Consider the following 19,834-nt stretch of genomic DNA (forward strand, 5'->3'; position numbering starts at 1 on the left):
TTATTTTTGCAATAAGTGGGAGAATTTTTGTGTAAACACTTAAATCTAACTCAATATTGCGGCACGAACATAAGCACCATATAAGTATCTTGGGCAAATATTTACCTTATTATCTGGGGCCATAATTCTCTTACTTTTTATTTGATTTTCCATTGTGAAAAACGCAATGGAAAATTACGCTTTAAGAATTTAGCCATAGACATAACATTTATAACTAACAAAACTCACACACATAAACATACAAAATAACAATAATCAAAGAAAAAAAAAAGAATGAGATAATTTTTTTTTTAAACAAGGTATATTTTAAGTATGTTCTTGTGTGCTGTGGTGGTGATTGGCCCTGACTCAGCAAAATGCTGAGGAGCAGAGTGTTCCATAGAGCTGGTCATTCTGAGAGACAGAAGAATTTATTGCTCTCTCATGAAATAGAGTTATATATATAGTTATATATTATAGTTGATGTCTATAATGACACGGGTAGACGTGGTGGGTATCTTTGCTTTCCAGCCTATAATAATTATTCATTTAGCCTCAGATTTCTGTATCTGTTCTATGATCATTTGTCCATCTAATAGGCAATCAGCCTCCTGTGCCTGTATATCTGTATATCAATCCATGTATTTGTATATCTGTATTAACATATGCCGTTGATTTACGAGCAGTTTTCTCACGATGTTTTCTTTTACCGTCCCAGCGAATGTAAAATAATTAATGCACAGCCTGGGAACGAACCTACGACGCGAGCTTCAAGCCTCTATGAAACAATAAAATACGTAATCTAAAAATAGTAACCTCTTCAGTTACATATTTGGATTTGAATGGTTCATTAAATTATAATAATCTATTATGACCTTCTAGACGTCACACATTTTTGCCAAGTCATACGCACGCATTGTATCAATAAAATCGGTCTTTGATCTTTTATATGTTTCTGGCATCAGTCCTACGTCTGCAACGGTGTACTTAAACTATGTTAGACTTAAATTACTTATTAGAATTATGGTAGATTCTAATGTTTCGTGATGCATTCGTGATACTTAATAAATACACATGTATAATAAAAAATAGTGCGTGCGTACAAAGTACACATGTCAGAAGTGAAACTTCTTTGTAAATTAATTCTTACTAAGATAAAAGCCCCAATAGATGATCATGTATCAGTATACGATCAGTGCATGTATTTGTATATCTGTATTAACAGTGTTTTCACACTGTATACGTGCTAATGATAATATAAGTAAATAAAAAAACTGCGTTTACTGCAGAAGTTTCATTTCAAAAATGTTAGGAACAGCCTGAATCAGTCTCAATCTTGATAATAATCTATTTATTTGCAAAGAAAGTGGACATTTAGTGATTGTTTATAATCAGTCATATAAAAATAGGCATGCATATTATTATACTAGAAACATTAAAAATTATAACTTGGTTTGTGTTTAAACCATGGCTAAACCAATAGATGTAATCTAAGTGGGTAGTTGTTATACTCATGATATGAGATCGAAGTACAGACCGTATCTTTTTTTTTAATTTATTTATTTTACAGAATATATAATAAACTCATAATATGTTACATAAGAAAACCGCTGAGGTTTGTAAAAATCAAACCATAGCAGTGGTGTTTAGGAACGCGACAAATGCGTATAAAAGTAGTTTTTCAACTTTTTTTATGTTGGTTAACGTTAAGCTATCTAATAAACTGACTAAGTAGTATATAAGCCGCTTTAGCAAAAACCTCTACGTTGTTTATTCTTTATGTACAGAACCGAGCCTCTAGAAAGGGTGATAAATAAAAATGTATAATTGTTGAAAATTAATATAGGCAATTATATGACCTTCGTGAAGTCTTATTAAAATTATCGCAAAGATTTCATTAGATGGCAACATTAAGCTCTAATTCACTGTGTGCTACTAGGGTTTCGGTTATTCCCTTTCGTAGAAACTGAAGTGAATCAAGTGTTCAAATATTTTGTGATTTCCGTTTTACCGTGAAGGTATTTCGATATTTCCTGTTAATAATACGCACACAACCGACTTTTAATTATCTAAGCGTGTAATTTTATTGCGTTATATTTTATTTGTATGACGTTTATTGTAGTCACGTTTTGTAAACTGAAGTTTTATTATATTTTTTTCTCGACGTAGTTGCAGCATAACACTATATAACATTTTATTATATTTTATTACATCGGATGTTGAGTGATAACATGAACATTGCCGGCCTTCTAAATATTGGTAAGATCTTTTCTTGAAGGAGTCTAAGTCGAATTGGTTCGGAAAGACTACGGGCGGCGGCTTCCACATAGTGGTGGTACGCGGTACGGTATACCATTAAACCCCCCAGTTGTAGAACTACGGACGTCTGCCTTCACGATCGATGATGAAAGCTGCAGTTATTATTACGAAAAACTCTTCTGAACACTCTCCATGGAAAATGCGGTAGAGGATACAACATGACTGCACATCTCAGCGCAACGCCAAGAAATTGAAAAAAGAAGAAAGAAAAACCTATATATAAATGAAGTCTAGACTAAATAATCAAAAATCTATCTAATAGGTGTCTATGGCTATTTACGATGACTTTGACTACATAAAAACAGTTTCATTTTTATTATTGTTAGCGTCAAAGCATATAATATAAACTATATTAAATTTTACGGTCGTAAATAAGAATAATATCACCATATTTGTTATGCTCATTTATGTGAATTAACTTTTATTTAGGAATATGAAATAATTCTACGCTGGATGACCTCTGCCTCACTTGGGAGACGGAATTTATGTCAAGTAAGTCATATTGACTAATAGAAAATGTATATGTAATGTAGTGGTGATAGTACACCTAGGAACATCTTAAAGAGCTAAAACTGTGAACCAGGAAAATATTCATCCATAACACAAAAGACTAAAAATCCTTAGAGGTCGTTCTTAAGAAGTTATGAAGTCTCTAAAGTTTCTCCAGACTTCATTGAATAGCCACAGATACAATATTAGGTACATTGTTAACATAGTTATTCAATTTCGTATGACGTCAAAGAAAAAGTTCACGCTATGCTAAGCGTCTGGGATGTAACAGGGAAAAACCTACAAAATTAATATTAAATGCGATGAAAAACATCAGATTCTCATAACAAACGGGAACGTATAATTCCGAGAAATTTCCAAACTGTATTTCAGATAGCGAGCTATTGTTTATATGAACTTTGACAGGTTTACGAAAACTTTTAATGTTTCTTGTAAATGCGTAAAAACTAGTAAAATTAACGTAGGGTAATAACTTCTTATAATACGTATAATGTAGTAGTTTACGATTATTTATACTTGTTTTATATTCAAAGATGTATTTAAGGTGCTGATGAACCAATGTGACTTAGGTTTTTTAAGAAATGGCCGGTAAGATCCATGAGTGATAGCAATTAACAATCCTGCAAGTTTGCTCCCGTTCTATATAAAAAAATTAAACCTCACCAAAATCAGTTTTTTTTATATTACGACTATTATGTCATTTGCAACAATTTCTGTTATTAATAGAATTGCTACCAATCGCCATTTTAACAAAATTATATGTAGGAACAGCTAAACAAATAGTTTTTTTTTATTTTGAAAAAAAAAATAGTGTATTATAAGGGATAATGTTGCCATGCGGATTAAATCGGTCCAATATATTTTGAGTTAATTTTTTACTAACATATGTCATATAAATCTTTCCAGTTTTTATTATTAGTATTACATTTAAATTGTAGTTTTTAAAGGGCAATGTTTGCGCTGCAATTTTTTTTTATTAATAAATAATCTCGGCTCATCATGGGATACGATGTACCAAATATACATTCAAATCTGTCAAGTCGTTTGAGAGTGAAGAGAGTTTATCACAAATACCGTGAAACGAGATTTAGTATGTACCTAATGATAGTATGGATTTATTATATGAGATATATAAATTACCTCATAATTTCTGTTTATTTATTACATAAGTACAGAAAGTGCTGGTACGTTGCGTTTGGAGAAAGTGCAGGGCAGCATTGACGTCAATCGTGTGGTTTCACAATAGGCTGCGCGTGCGCATTGCCTGGATATCATCAACCTCGATTCTAGCCTTGGAGAAGACTAGGGCAGCAAAATAACATGTCTTTAGATTCTACGACAAAACATAATATAAAAATTATTTATTTATACATATATGTATACATATATATAAACATAAATAATGATAAAAAAAATTATTTAATTTAGTTTTATGAACTTAAATAACAATATAAATAAATATCAAATATATTATATAATATTTTATTATAATAAATCAAAATGACCATAAAAACTCTGAATTTCTAAAATAATGTCAAAAATAAAGTATAAAAAATTATGGTTGGCAACCCTACTAATGACACCTTACACTGTGATACATGATATTTGTACTTAGTCTATGACGTTATCATTGACGTATTGAAATTAATCTGTTTCTTAATGTAAGCCATGTTTTAGGTCAGCTAAAATTATTTGTCTATCGATAGAACTATGTAAAAACCTCTCATATTAATAATAAAAATAAACAATAACTTGTTAAAAACATTTGTAGAAAAGTTAACTCATCTTGGCATAAACAATAGATTTAATAGAATAGATTGATAGAAAGAGATAGAGATAATTTGAGACAGAGAGAGAGCTGTACGTATGTATTACATTCTTTACTTTTTGAATATTTAATATAATAGAAAATTATATAATAAGAAGTTACAATTTATTTTTCCCACGTGCAGCTCGTATCTTTTGACCCGTAAGTTATCTTGGCGCCTGGCTCTTTCCACCGTAGATCAATCCATCACAGGCATGAGCTATGTAAGTGCAATACTTGGGCAATATTATCGGCCTATATTATTAAAGCTTTTTGGCCCGAGCTAACCATGAGCTCCATTAAAATAATTAGATAATTTTGGTAATTAAGATTTCATAAATTCACTGGTAGAAGCTAATTATGTATGCAGTTATAAATTTATAATACTTTATTATAAAAATCAAAAATAATTGAAAATTGATAAAAAGAAAATTTAAACAAATTTAAAAAGCTTGGTCCCTGTTGTTTGAGAGCGAGAAAAACACCAGCTCTGGGGTCACCGGTACTATCTACCAGGTGTCAATCTTTAATTAGCGCCTGTGCACTTGATTTCCCCAACCCAAGAGTCTACTCCAAAGGGAACCAAATCGTAGTTGGAGGAAAGAAAGAATATTTAAGCCGTTTATTATTTTCCGTCTGCGGCCGCCTCATCTTTTTTGCTTGTAAGAGACGAGTCTTCACAAGTAACACCCCATACCAAAGTCCGTCCCATCTTCCAAGGGATCAATGACATCCCATCCGGCCGCTTGCCATCGTCTCTAGCGATGCCTGTTAGCTCCATAAAAGTTAGAACATTGAAGGAGGCAAAAGAGCGGCATATGACGTCGCGCGCGGCGGATTGTTATTTATATGTCATAACTGTCGTTTTATATACAACATTACAAGTTTGTTAGTCTGTGGAAGAATTGAGGCTTGTTACTTGAATTTTTGACACTTTCAGATTTTACTTAGGATTAGAGTAAAATAGTTGTTATAATTTTCAGCTGGAGTTTCATTTATCATATAAAAAACGTTACATCTTTAACGCGATTCCATACTTCGCCCATGGTTCTATAGCTATAACTCAAAACATCCAGTTAAAACAGTAAACAATCCCACGGTTATAAAGTGCAACATCCCGCTAGTGGTGTAAAGATACATTTATATCGTGAGAAAAACTTAGCCAGTAACTATTTCAGTATTTTCCTCAACAACTCGCAGTGTACGTACATAGCTTTGTGGACATATTATCACGAATATATGATTTCAGGCGAGATACTTGTAGGATCTTGTAATAGTAAAAATCGTATTTTAGAATATCAACAAATTTGCATGATGTAATTAGAATTGTAACAAAATAAATTAATACTTTACTAGTTTCTTTATTCATTTGATAAATGGCAAATGAGCCTACGGGGCATTTTAGTGGCTGCGTTGCCGGCCTTTGAGGGAGGACACCTTTCATATAATAACATAACCGTTTATGAAGTTATTGTTACCAATTCTGATTCATAACAATTGTTTTTTCTAAGTTCCACCTTATGCTAATATACCTGTCATCCGCTTCACTACGACATTTATTTTGCAAGGAGAACCGAATAATTATGTGCGTATTAATAAATATGTATGTCCATTGACGTCAATGGCCTTTAGTATAGCTGCATGTTAGTACCCCTAATACGCTATTGCTTCTTGTTATCCAACTAAAAAGTTCGGTACTAACAAAATTATTTGAATTTATCATCGTATAAAATTTTGAGCAATTGATATGAAATTAAGGTTTTCGTTATGCAAGCTTAGTAAGCCGTTTTCCTTGATGGTCAATAGTAATAGTATTAAAAAATGGTATTTATTACTTTAAAGCTATTGCATAGATTTTATTGCGGTCTTTGAGGGCGGCGAATGAATCAAGAAATTCCGTAACAAAAATAAACCTCACACACGATGACGTCATATAGGTGTGGCCAATACGCGTTAGAGCGGGGCAGCACGCATACTCTCACATCGGTTTTATTTATTATCACTGCACAAAGTTATCATTTAACATTATTAGTATTTTAAAACTTGCGTAATTTTCTAAAAACTGTTTAACACTACTACTAAGGGGAAGACACTCTGTGCTTGTGTCCTATATTTATTATTTATACCTTATGGAAACTGTACTTTAGCTTCAGTTAAAATAATATAAAATCGTAAAAAATACAACGATAATTTTAATGAGACAACGCGGTCTCGGACGTTTACCTTTTTCTGGATTGATCCTGGACTATAGCTTGAATTATTAATTCATAAATTTATATGTTTCGCCGTATAACGCGAGCATCAGTGTTTAAGGGAACAAATGTATGCATGAATTGTAAGAATGCTAGAATTATGTAAAAGTTAAATTATACAAACATTTTAAAAGCCGTGATGACTTAGTGTTTTTTATTCACTCACATTGACCAAACATTATTACGTTAATATTGAGCATTTAAAACATATTCAAATATAAATAAATATTTTTAAATTATTCGGACACGGCAAAGCTCGTCTTCATTGAAGATAAATGTATCATTGGATATGTAAGTATGTTTAAATTTAACTTAACTCCATTTCGAAAAAGAATTCGTTTACAGATAGTAAATATTAAGTTAGTTATATATAATATATATAGTTATATAAAGAAAGATAAATAAACTATTTCGAACTAAGTAAGTATACGCCATTATTTAATTTCATCATAATAAAATTGTCTCTTTAACAAACATTGTTGGTATATTTGACAGGTAATTAACGAAGGGTTTTAGATAACATAGAAAGACCAATTTAATTATGAATTATCTAAATGACTTCCTTTACCTCCACGCTCATTATGTGACAAACACTTTCCTGACCTACCTCTACTGTTTATTATCACACCCGAGAAAATTTTATCTTAATAAATAAATAAACTTTTTTGAAATCTTATTACACGACGTTAAATGATACAAATCTATAAACATAATGTGTATGCATTTGCAAAATAAAATCAAAATGTACTTTTTGTATTATTTAGTATGTAAAACTACTTTTCAATCTGTAATAACAAAGTAATAGGTACTTATGACTAGTTTACCTTTAGTTATCTTTGATCTCCTTATTTAAGAGTAATTAAATAACGTCGTTTAAATACATTTTAACTTTTATACATATAACTAACCCAACGAGTCCTGACTGTAGGACTAGGAGTCAGTTTTTTACAAAAAAACACAAGTCAACCCTAGCTTCATGAATGTCCGGAACACGGGCAAGGGGTTAGGGGAGAACGGAGGGGGAAGGGACGCAAAATGCCGGCTAGGAAGCTGACGCGTTGTTTTTGTCTTTGCCGATATTAAATGCCATGTTCAATCAGTTAATACTGTTAACAGTTATAAATTATGTGATATTTAAGTTATAAAGTGAGTGTTCGATGTATGTGAAGTTATAATAAACATAAAACTAAAAGTTTTGTTGAAGAAGAGGTTATGTTTACTCAAAAGCTTCGAGTTATCGTAAGTAAGCTTTAAGATTTCTTTTGGTATTTGTATTTTTAGAACTGAAAGTGTTCTTGTAAGTGCTGTCATGTTAATAATATTATGTAGAAAGACCAATTATCTGAACTACGCCTCCATAAACAGTTTTTTTGTTATAACTTCCCATTGTTTTGGGAAATTACTTTGACTAACAATAACACAAACAATGTTAAATAACATTTGTCCTTGACACAGAATGTTAGTACAAGTAATATCTAATTTATACATACGTGACTCACTCTAAAAATGGACCAAAACGTATTAAAGACCGACGACTTAATTTAAGCATTGAGTGACGCACATCTCTTGTTCTAGAAAATCCTTCGATGTCAAATCTACTTAACTTTCTATTTACATTCCTCAGGACATTGTTTAAATAGATGATAAAATTATTTGTCTTTATTATATATTTTGAAGTTTCTAGCTTGGATTATTCTCGATCTGCTAGGAACAGGTCTGTGAGACTTGTAATCTTTTACTTAGTAAAAACATTGCTTTAGTTATTTACATAAAATTGCGTTATGTATTAATTGCAACACCATTTATACAAGTGAAACAATAGGTAATTGTAATATTTAATTGATATGACGCAAAACACTTTTATTTACGACAATGTTCGAAAGTAGATGTATTTTTTACCACAATTCTGATTTATAGGTTTGAATGCTTGTTATGTTAAAATCCAATACGTTTTTGATTTTAGACTAGATTGTAAGTATGTCAAGCCTCTATAAATCTAATTGGCTTATTACAATACTAGTATGTTTAATTATCATGTAAGGCTCACGTCATCATAGGTACCGTAAACACAATTTGGATTTTTTTTACATATAGAAAGTAGTATCTATAAAACTGATTTAATACAAGGGCTACTTTAGTATTATAAATTTTCTTCAAATTTAAAGAATGAAATGCTTCATACATACTCAAGTATGTAAACCTTAAAACCTGCAGTTCACGTTTAATTACTTCGTAAAAAAGTACAGGACAAAAATACTATGGTCTGTGGTATGAATCCCCCTCGATTTAAATCACGAATCCCTTTAACTGACACCATTAAAAGATTACGTCAATCAATCTATAGGACGATTACAACGACGCGACGGTAAGTTTGTGCGTTTCATCACGTATAGTTCACAGAGACGTTGATCATTGCAAGTTTAGTTAGATTTTATCTTATCGTATGGTAACAATTTGTCCGGACTTCTTGATAACGCTGTTTGCTTATCTAAGGATTGCATGACAAGTTATATCAGAATTCAGATGTACAATATGGAATAATAAATTATGCTAGATTATAAACACTCACACGACGATAAAAATAGTTTTAGAATTATAATAAATATCTGTAGTTATTTCAAACGCACTTGGGCCGCAGTCTATTGTCTATACTCTATACGATAATCGTCAATTATTTAGTAATCTTTTGTTACGTTGTCAATTATTGTATATTTTAAAACACAAGGTGCGGGGGACATATTTTGTGCGTAGCTTATAGTTATTTATAGTAAAAGCGGGTCAGGTCGGTGGCCGGCTTGTATGGAAAGTCAGACGAGTCGAGTTGTTAAGTTTCCTTTTGCGAATACGCATGCGCGAAGGCGGCTAGTACGTCAGTGTTGCGTGGAGCCAACGTTCACTTCGGACGCGCGATTAGCACTTTAATTTGCGGAATCAACGTGCTGTGCATATGGATTTAGTGTGTTTGTGTGTGCGGATTCCACGATGAGCGGTACGGGGGTCGCCTCCCGGCCTCCGGGGTCCATGTCTTTGCCGTCTGACCTCCCCGTCCGCATTTATATGCGGGCGCTGCGGCAGTATCAGAAGATAATCGACTTGAAACGATTCACTAAGGAAAAAGTAAGCGGAAATAGCTTTGTATTGCACTATTTGCATGGCTTATACAGACTTCACTTGATTTATTGAAATTTATCCACGGTTCAGTCACCGTATAAATTATACCCATTCAAATAAGCCTGTAGTATTTTAAAGCAGCGTTTGTAAGAAATATTTCGAGATCTTTGATAAAGATTAAATATAATCGAAACTGGTTATAATTGCATACCGATTCAACAGAAATATCATGACCTTTTAAACATAACTTCGTTTGGAACTATTGAGCTGTTTTTGTTTTATTTTTATATGGACGATTATGATCGTGACGTCAATTAGTTTGCATTAGTAATTTATAAGTTTGCAATAAAATTAATTCAATTATGGAAAGTTAATTAAAGTTATTAAGAAACTTTAGTTTTGTATAGACATTATAACAATATTTTATTATATCAATCTTAATTAATAGTACATATATAAGTTATTATATAAACATAGGATAATGCGTTAACACAATTTCATAATTACTTAAATATAAAAATAATTAGATAATATATTGTGTTTTTCATAGCAACACAATAAATAGCACATCAAATTTAAAATATTAGATAGAGCTAAAATGTTTAATAATATGTAAATGATACACAAATAAAAATCATTGACGTAAGTAATTTTATACAAAACTATACTCGTGTATGATAAATTTCTAACTCGTTCCCATTGGGAGATTAGTCGTATTAAGAACATAGTTATATTAAGAAGTTCAGGGCCTAGCCGCTACCGATTACTCCGAGTTCTTGGGTTCAACTTTCGGTGAACTAAAAAAACTCGAGAATTGAAAACTCTCTTCGGTTGATGGCAGTCAAAAAGTGAAATTTATGTTAAAGTGATGGCCGATGTTTTCACGTTTTTTACACATAATATAGGAATTTCAAAGCTCTTGATGAGTTTCGTGTTTACATTTATTTATCTATTGTACAAGCCATAGTATAAGTTATAATAAAAACACAATTCTCATCTATTAAGGCTAATAATGCGTACATAAAGCACAATATTTTAATATCCTTAATTCTGCTTAAATATTTCTATGACTGACTTAAACTGTATTGCTTCTAATGAAGCACTGCAAGCACTTACCAATAATATAATAAACTTGTCTATCTACTTATATCTTTTGTTATAAAATAGTTTTAATCACTACTTGAGGTCCCTGTGATTTGCAATCAATGTTGTCATAAATGTGTCAAGGCTGATTAAATAAGTATGATTTTGTATTAATATTTAATTGACATATGAAAGCACCAGTTAGGGAGTAAAAATAATTAAAAACGAATGGCATGTTTTATTGTTACTGATGATTACAGCAGTTGGGTGTTTCGCATATCAAATTACATCTATTGGTAGATTAATAGGACTCCAACCGCACATCAAATTACGTCTATTGGTAGATTAATAGGACTCCAACTTATGACCCTTTTAGTCACCGATTTAATCAAGAATAGGGCAGATAGGCAGTGACAGAAAATGGCTTCAATAGCTGTAAGTTTAAGAAATGCGTTTCCAGATAAATTACAAATACAAGTCGCTGTTTGGGAGAAAATAAAATTGGCATTTTTTTGGCAAGCGGTACTCGACTATTTATTTTACCTTTCACTAGGGCAAATGTCTGTATAAAACAAATGAAAAATTTTCCCCTCTGTGAGAAATTTTGACAGAAGGCATTAAAATACGTTCTACTTTCTCCATGGAAGTGTGACATAAAAACTCCTTTGTTCTCACGACAGTATTACAATGCAAATTATGCTTGTGTTTTAGAAGGTCATCTGATTGTGTTTTCATGTGAATGCATCATAATTGCCTCAGCAATTGCTTAAGGTAAAATAAACAACATGTTAATATTTTTTTCTTTTTATTAAAGTTCACAACAAAAGAGTGCGACGTTACATGGATAACAATCTAGCCTATACAATAATTATGGCTAAAAAGTAATATTATATTATTGTTCTGTTACGCTTTTGCGGGTAAACTGTGGAACGCTTGATATCGCTATATATGTACATAGTAGCTTAAATGTATCTTCTTACTATGGCCCTAGCTCTCATTACTACGGTACACAACACCTTAATGTAAGCCTACCCAGTGGTTTACTTTTGCCAATGAATCGGAATTTATATAAAAGAAGTATTGTCTTTTATTTACATAACTTTTACACATTTAAAGAAAAACACTTTTTTAACGGATTATAGATATGTATTTATATTTAAACTTATAATTATTTGTACATAATTTTAAATTTAAACCGACGTTTCGCGTGCTTTACAGCGTGCGTGGTCACGGTGACTGAAGACAAAGGTGTTAAATGTCAAAAAGTATTACAGCTGCAGAAAAATGTTGTGTTATCTGTATTTATTTCCCCGGAGTTGGTATCGACTAAAAGATGTAGGGTTTTTGCAGAAATTGCTCACGGTGTCCTCCATTTTCGCGGGTTGTTTATTTTGAGATTTTAATTTGGATATTATTGGATCCCAGGTGTTTGATAATTTTAGGCCGTCCTCTCTATTGAAATTGGCGTGTTTTTTGATTTCAATGGCTTCGCGTACCAATCTTGGGAAGAATCTTTTTTCTTTCGCAAGTACTTTCGGTTGGTCAAAGCGTATGTAGTGATTAGGCCTATCTAGTGTGTGTTCACAGACTGCTGATTTTGTGTGTCGTCTATGTCTTATGTCCGCGATGTGTTCCTTGAGTCTGCTGGACATATTGCGTTTAGTTTGCCCTATGTAAGACAGGCCACAGTCGCAATCCAGTTTGTATATACCTGCATCTTGCAATGGGGTGTTACTTTTGATTGGTCTTAGGAATTGCTGAATCTTCTTGTGCGGCTTGAAAATTGTATTAATGGAAGCTCGTTTTAGGACCCGGCTAATTCTATCTGTAACTCCCTTCACATATGGCAGGTAAGCTGGCTGGCGAGGAACTGTTTGTGTCTTGTTTTTGTTTCTGTGATGCAGCCGGGGGATGCGCAACTTGTTTCGGTGTAGCACCTGTTTGACATGCTGTAGTTCCTCCTTGAGGTGGGCCGCATCACAAAGACGTTGGGCTCTCTGAAACAAACATTTACCGACAGAGAGCAGTTGTGACGGGTGGTGGTGGGATTCACCATTGAGGTACCTATCTGTGTGGGTTGCCTTTCTGTGTATTGTGTGACCTAGTGTGCCATCTGCTTTGCGTATAATTAAAATGTCTAAAAAGGGCAGACAGTTGTTGTTTTCTTTTTCAACAGTAAATTTAATGTTCTTGTGTATTGAATTTAAATGCGCTAGAAATGTAGATATTTTGTCATTGGGGAGTACTACAAATGTGTCATCGACATATCTCTTGTACAGTCTAGGTTTAACCGGGGCATTGGCCAAAGCTCTCTCCTCAAAGTCCTCCATGAAGATGTCAGCGACTATAGGTGACACCGGAGAACCCATGGCTACTCCATCAACCTGCACATAGAACTCATCTTTCCACATTAAGTACCCTGATGTGAGACAGTGTTTTACAATATCTACATAATCTGGTGACATGTTCTGTTCCTTAAGTCTTTTTGAAATTATATCTAGGCAGTCATTTAGTGGTAAGTTTGTAAATAGTGACTCAACGTCAAAACTCACCATAGTTTCGTTGTGGAGTAATTTGAGATCTCTACATGTTTCCACAAAATGGTAAGAGTCCTTGACATAAGCACTAGTGTGCCCCCTGAGAGGGGATAATATTGATGCTAAGTGTTTGGCTAATTTGTATGTGGGTGAGTCGATATGACTGACTATTGGTCTTAAAGGATTGTTGAGTTTGTGTATTTTTGGCAATCCATACATTTTTGGAGCCTGTGTAAAACCTCCAAAAATGTATGGATTGTAGTATTCATTACGCAGAAGTACGCCTTGTCAAATTTTGATAGGACTTTTACTTTCCGATAGAAGTGATGTGTGATATCAGAAATCGGTGGAGGAAAATGATACGCGCAAGACAAATAGATATATTGTACCACGATACTCATGCTAAAATAAAATTGCCCATTTAATATGACGTCTTAAAATATAGTTTATCAGTAAATACGTAATTATAAAATCGCGCGATTATTTGACGCATGTTATTATACCAAAATAGAATTAACTGGATGTTATATTAAACATTAGATAACCTAAGATAAGTCTTATATATAAGAAACGTAAATGGGTGTATGTTTCATAAAAGAACTGAGTTTAATTTGGTATAACATTTTGATATTTAAATAAAAAGTAACAATGCCTTGGTCGTAAGAACAGTGTTAGAATAGTGGCTCATTATAAGCGTGTGACAGGCAAGCTTGGCTATTAGAAAAAAAAACAAACCGTAAAAGGTTGGGGCGCCACTGTTTTTTTAAAGTTATACGTTTAAAAGTCAAATTTAATCATGAACGTTTAGGGCCTGTTTCACAATGTCCGGATAAGTTCCAAATAAGCTATATATTACTTATTGGTAGGATAAACAGTATTTTTGCGTTTCATGACTGTAAGATAGCGCTATTCGTCACGAAATGCCAAGTATATTATTCGGAACTTTTATCTTTCGAATAATTTGTGTTGCATAGCTATTTGGGACTTTATCCATATTGTGAAACAGGCCCTTAGTATGCAAAATATAATTTGAAAGACAAATGTTTCGTTTTGTTTGAATGTGGGTGGGCAAACTGAAACAGACACACATCCTTCCTCAATTGTTTAATGTTACTATAATGCCAAAATTAAACAATCTTAATAATAACCTGTTCATATAAACACTTGAATGTTGAGTTTGGCTTAATTAAAGTTAATGTTTTGACGTCTGTAACTGAAAAAATTTGAACCCATCTATTTTTGTTATTTGGCAGTAAAGTCCATCGACTTGAAACGGTCGTTATCTCAGTTACTTACGTAAATATAGGCAGATATGAACTAATAATTAATGTTAATTATCTGGAACCGCCTTAGTTTCTCGCATTTATTGGGTTCTCTGAAGATATGGATGCTGAAGGGAAATCCCGCATTTACTTAGTGTAAAATGTAGCCACAACCTGGACCATCGAAGCTAGCTAACTAATCTAATAACTGATTATAGGACATCAGCAAGTTGTTTGTTTCATGGGCCTACTAGGGATACCAATAAGTAAAATTGTAGGAATTAAAAAAAAAATTAAGTAAGTAAAATTCACTCACGTAACTGGTATTGTGGGAGACGCGCGGGCCCGAATACAGATTAGTTTCTAGGATGCGAATGTCCGCAATTTTATTTGTTTTATTTTAAAAATATTAATACTACATGTCCCAAAATAAAATTGCGTCCTCTGTCAAATGTTCAGCAAATGTAACATTTCAACGGACAAAATTCTTTCTCCAGTAAGCCATATTGGTTATGTTTAATGGAAATGTTTTATTTACGTGTATTCCACTCGGTATGCGAGATGTTAAAGACGCGTTTCCCTTAATACCTGATTATCAATAAGCTTCCGGGGTCCATATAAATAACGAAGTTGTTTATATGTACAAGATTTACGTCAGATTGGATAACCAGACGGAAGTCGTCACAAATCATTCATGCTTCCTTGTTGGCACCTGAAGATGCAATAGCATATTGTATTATATATGTTAAACACACGAAACATTATTACAATGTCTGACTAAACTCTTTAAAACTGTATTCTCTTTATAAATACTAATTAAATTAGGTACCTTATAAGTTCATTATTTCCGTACATCCGTGTATAATATAAAACGAAATGCATACAAGTATCGTACAGCGGGTATCGTTAAAGAGACTAAAGGAAGCTTTTGCAATTCCGTGGTTGGTTGTTTCATACCCTTAAAAGCCTTTAATTACCATGAAAAGCTGATTCTTTTCTTTTTTGGAAGTATGAATATGTATGTATGAGTATGAATACTTATTATAATAAGCCTTTATTTATCCACATCTGATTACCATACATTATACAAAAATAAATATATATATATAAACAATTTAACTAATTACTCTGAGATAACGGCCCCTGTCTAGAAGAGGGCCTCCTTAAATTTTTTCATCCTATATTATTTTTTGCCGTCTTACAATTTTTACTGGCTAGTGGTCAAATAACAAAAATCCTCGGAAAGCAAAAAATTGGTGGAGAGCTGGATTTTACCATTATAAATAAAGTTTTAAAAATCCCCATCGATCCTATGTGTGCTATAAAAGTTATTCATTTTTAGATTGACTTCAAGATAAATTCAATTGGAAGCTTTCACCTCTGCTTAAATATAAAAATAAATCAGTGCCGCTACAACCTTTTTAGGCCTGGCCTTCAAATTTCTGTAGCCGTTTCAAGATCATTTTTCAATAGGTAAGTAGGTGATCAGCCTCCTGTGCCTTACGCACGCTGTCGACTTTTTGGGCCTCAAGGCAAACCGGTTTCCTCAAGATATTTCTCTTCACTGTGGGAGCGAGTGTTAAATGCATGCATAGAAAGAAATATTATCGACTGTCGGGGATCGAAAAATACATCATCTACTAATCTTGTTGAAGATCGTATACCAAGTTATTAAGTTAATTATAATTAGTAATTTAATTTAATTTTATGAATCTAGTGTAATCGGTTCGAATTGTTAAGTAGGACCGTATAATTTATATAAATTAACTTCCAATTATGACGCACAGTTAAACACTCATTAGTTATCATAATTGCATCTTGTATACAGATAATAACTCTGTGTTACATCTTGATTGGTACACATTTGTATATGAACGTTTTATTATGTCCTGCCCATCCTCTCCTGTTTTCTTTTTTATATACGCGGCTACGGGACGCCTAAAAAGACATTCATGGACACCCATTTTAGTGGGTGCCTTACCTACCTTTGAGGGAGGAGTATACTCTTAAAACAAATAGACGTCGATTCTACAGTTCGCTAGTTTGCAAATGAAGTGTCTCGTAAACCGGACCGTCCGACTACCAGCCATCCATGATGATCCGGACGGTGTTGAAACGAGATCGAAAAAAATCAACCCAAAGAACTCTTCAGAACAACTTCATGTTACACATTGTTTTACTTTGTACTTTTGCTCTTGATAGGAAATCAACGACTGGTAGTTCTAACGACAAAATTCATGTCAAATAAGGCATATAAATATTTATAACTACTGTAATAATAAATACCCACACGTAGTTGTCACAGAAGAACTGTTAAATTAATAATAATTTTTGGGTACCTACAAATTTGACGTCAACCAAACAGTCATCTATCTATAAATATAACTAGTGACATTATTTAATATTTTTAGTTATTATTTATATGTTCAAACCTTTCCCGTGAAATTCAAGATTATAATTAAATAATTCAGTCCAGCCATCTTCGACTTATAACAAGACAAATGAACAGGAATATTTATATTTATATTATATTGTCGTTTATATATATATAGATAAAAAAACAAATGAACAGCAATATTTATATTTATATTATATTGTCGTTTATATATATTTATAGATAAAAAAAACAAATTGTGGTACGAACATTGTCACATTATTTATTCCCACAATATATTAGTATGGTAACATAAAACTGTCCAGACGTTTGGACTGTAGCCTCCATGTGAGCTAGATAACAGTTAGGGCACCTCATAAATAGATCCCCTTTACCTGAATATCACGTTTTGTAGCATGCGTGGGCGCATAAAAGCTGGTATCGCGTGGTACCCACGCACACAGGATGTACTCATTTATCTGAGTCTTTATCAGACCACTTTATGCTCAATGTCTATTATACTTTTAAATACTAAAATAAATTTCCTGTATGGTTTAACAAATATCACATAATATTTGAAATTCCTGTGTAGTCGTAGAAGGAGTACCTATTTGCTTTAATGTGTACCAAATTAGGTATTGTAAATTACTAGCTGCCCCCGCGAACTTCGGTTCTACTTTATGCCTAGCCTACTTTTTTAGTAGAAGATTGATAGTACCAACATGAAACATTTTGCTGTGCTATCACAGAGACTGATGGGTTTTTAATAATAAATCTCAGAGTTCAAATTATCAGTTCTTAAATAACATATAAAAATAATAATGGATCGTAGAGGGTTGTCTAAAAATTAAAAAAAAATATTGGGGTAGACACCCCTTATCATTCAGGGGTTCGAAAGATAGATAGCAGCAGATTCTCAGACCTACTGAATATGCATAAAACATTTCATAAGAATCGGTCGAGCCGTTTATGAGGAGTATGGGAACTAACATTGTGACACGAGAATTTTATATATAGAGATAATACTGATGGAATATTTTAATCAAAATACATAATAATTTACACATCTTAGATGCTTTTCCTTATAAAGATTGTCTGTTAACTTTATTGTTACAGGTTTGTAAAGGTCAAAATAATCAATATAGAAATGCAAGTTTGAGGCACATTGATCATGAAAGAGATACAGAAATGTGATGCCCAGACCTAATAAGCGCCTCTGATTTATTTAATAAAAACAAAAAACCTAAAGAATTGAAGATTACTATTTGTGAATGCAATGTGTATTGTATGTGTTAGTTGATGATGTGCATAATAAGTAAAACTGCACACGTTATGGATCGGGCGGCGCCAGTCTGCAATTTTATATTTGTCACAGTACTGAGATGTTTCTTATATAATATATGTTCTAGCCGATTATTGTATTTTAGAAATCTTTCATGGAGGCTGAGAAAAGTAGCTAGTCTATGGCTAACAAACGAACGCCTATGGAACCATATCCCGACTTAACATATCAAAAATTCTTTGCAGAAAGTCCATGTCAAAATATTAAATTAGATGATTTGTGTATATTTATATCTTCTTCGATATCAGTGAAGATTTTTATATGATCATGTGTCTGATTTGCTTCAGTTCAAACAATTTGTATGACTCAAAATATGGCGATTATAAAGAGTGGTGGAGAGTTTCTTGCCAGTTCTTCTTGCCCGCCCTTTGACTAGCCATCGACGGGCTGGTAGAAGGTAGATCTGGGTGCGGAAAGTACAAGAGTGGAACGGCATCACAATCGGAAGGAGCTTTTTAGACTAGCGTATGACACCCAACAATTCAAGGTGTTAACAGCCAACCTGTAGCAATACAGTGGCACCAGAAGAAGACATAATTAGCTAGTTCTCTAAATTTTACTTTATTTCAATTCCCATTAATGTTTTTACTTGACATTCATTATAATGAATTTGTATTCATATTACAAGATTGTTATACTAAACAATACCTACTGTAATAAATATGCCTCGAAGGACAAAGATATCCAGTGTCGTTATGCAATCGATACCATACCAGGGAAATCGGATATGCATTGAATTACATGAATTATGCGGCAAGGTTCCAGCTAGAAAATATACTAATGTAAACTTTCAGTTTATTATTTATTGTTAGTTATAAGATTAATGTATATAAATATAATTTTTAGTGATTTTAAATAAATTGTGTGGGTATTATTTTGACGTTCTATCCAATTAGTAGTAACTGTTAAGGTAGAATAATGTAAAAAGCTTATTCGTTTAAACTGCAAAGAAGAGAGTTCGCGAACAGAATTTGTTTTGTACCTTGTTTTATTATAGAATATAGAGATAATGTGATAAAAAACAAATCTCCATTCTAAAATTTATATTTCTTAGTTGTTGTAAATTAGGAATTACATAGGTTAAAAATAAAAACTAATGATTATGAACTTGGAAAATCTTTTAACAATTGCCATCCTTGACGAAGAATTTCACATCTCTTGTTAAATAGTCAAGATAGCGTAGCAAATTAGTATATATTTAAATAATATCAATACGCAAATACTCTTTTGTGGGTTGATGAAACTTTAAAATGGATAT

The 19,834-nt window shown here is 32.6% G+C and overlaps 1 protein-coding gene across 3 annotated transcripts in view; it reads left to right on the forward strand.

Annotated features, from left to right (window-relative positions):
- Positions 1–19,834, forward strand: part of LOC110991586 (inositol-trisphosphate 3-kinase homolog) — a 53,297-nt gene that overhangs the window by 20,755 nt on the left and 12,708 nt on the right. The window contains exon 1 of one of the 3 annotated variants that reach the window (XM_045630047.1): positions 7,935–8,106. The exons of 1 other annotated variant lie outside the window; for it this stretch is intronic. In XM_045630047.1, the coding sequence (XP_045486003.1) occupies positions 8,080–8,106 (27 nt within the window). In that variant the 5' untranslated portion in view covers positions 7,935–8,079. Of the gene's footprint in view, positions 1–7,934; positions 8,107–9,664; positions 9,985–19,834 lie in introns of those variants that run through there. One more of the 3 variants, XM_022256990.2, reaches the window with a different exon arrangement.

Source organism: Pieris rapae, chromosome 11 (assembly GCF_905147795.1).
Source record: "Pieris rapae chromosome 11, ilPieRapa1.1, whole genome shotgun sequence".
NCBI lineage: Eukaryota > Metazoa > Arthropoda > Insecta > Lepidoptera > Pieridae > Pieris > Pieris rapae.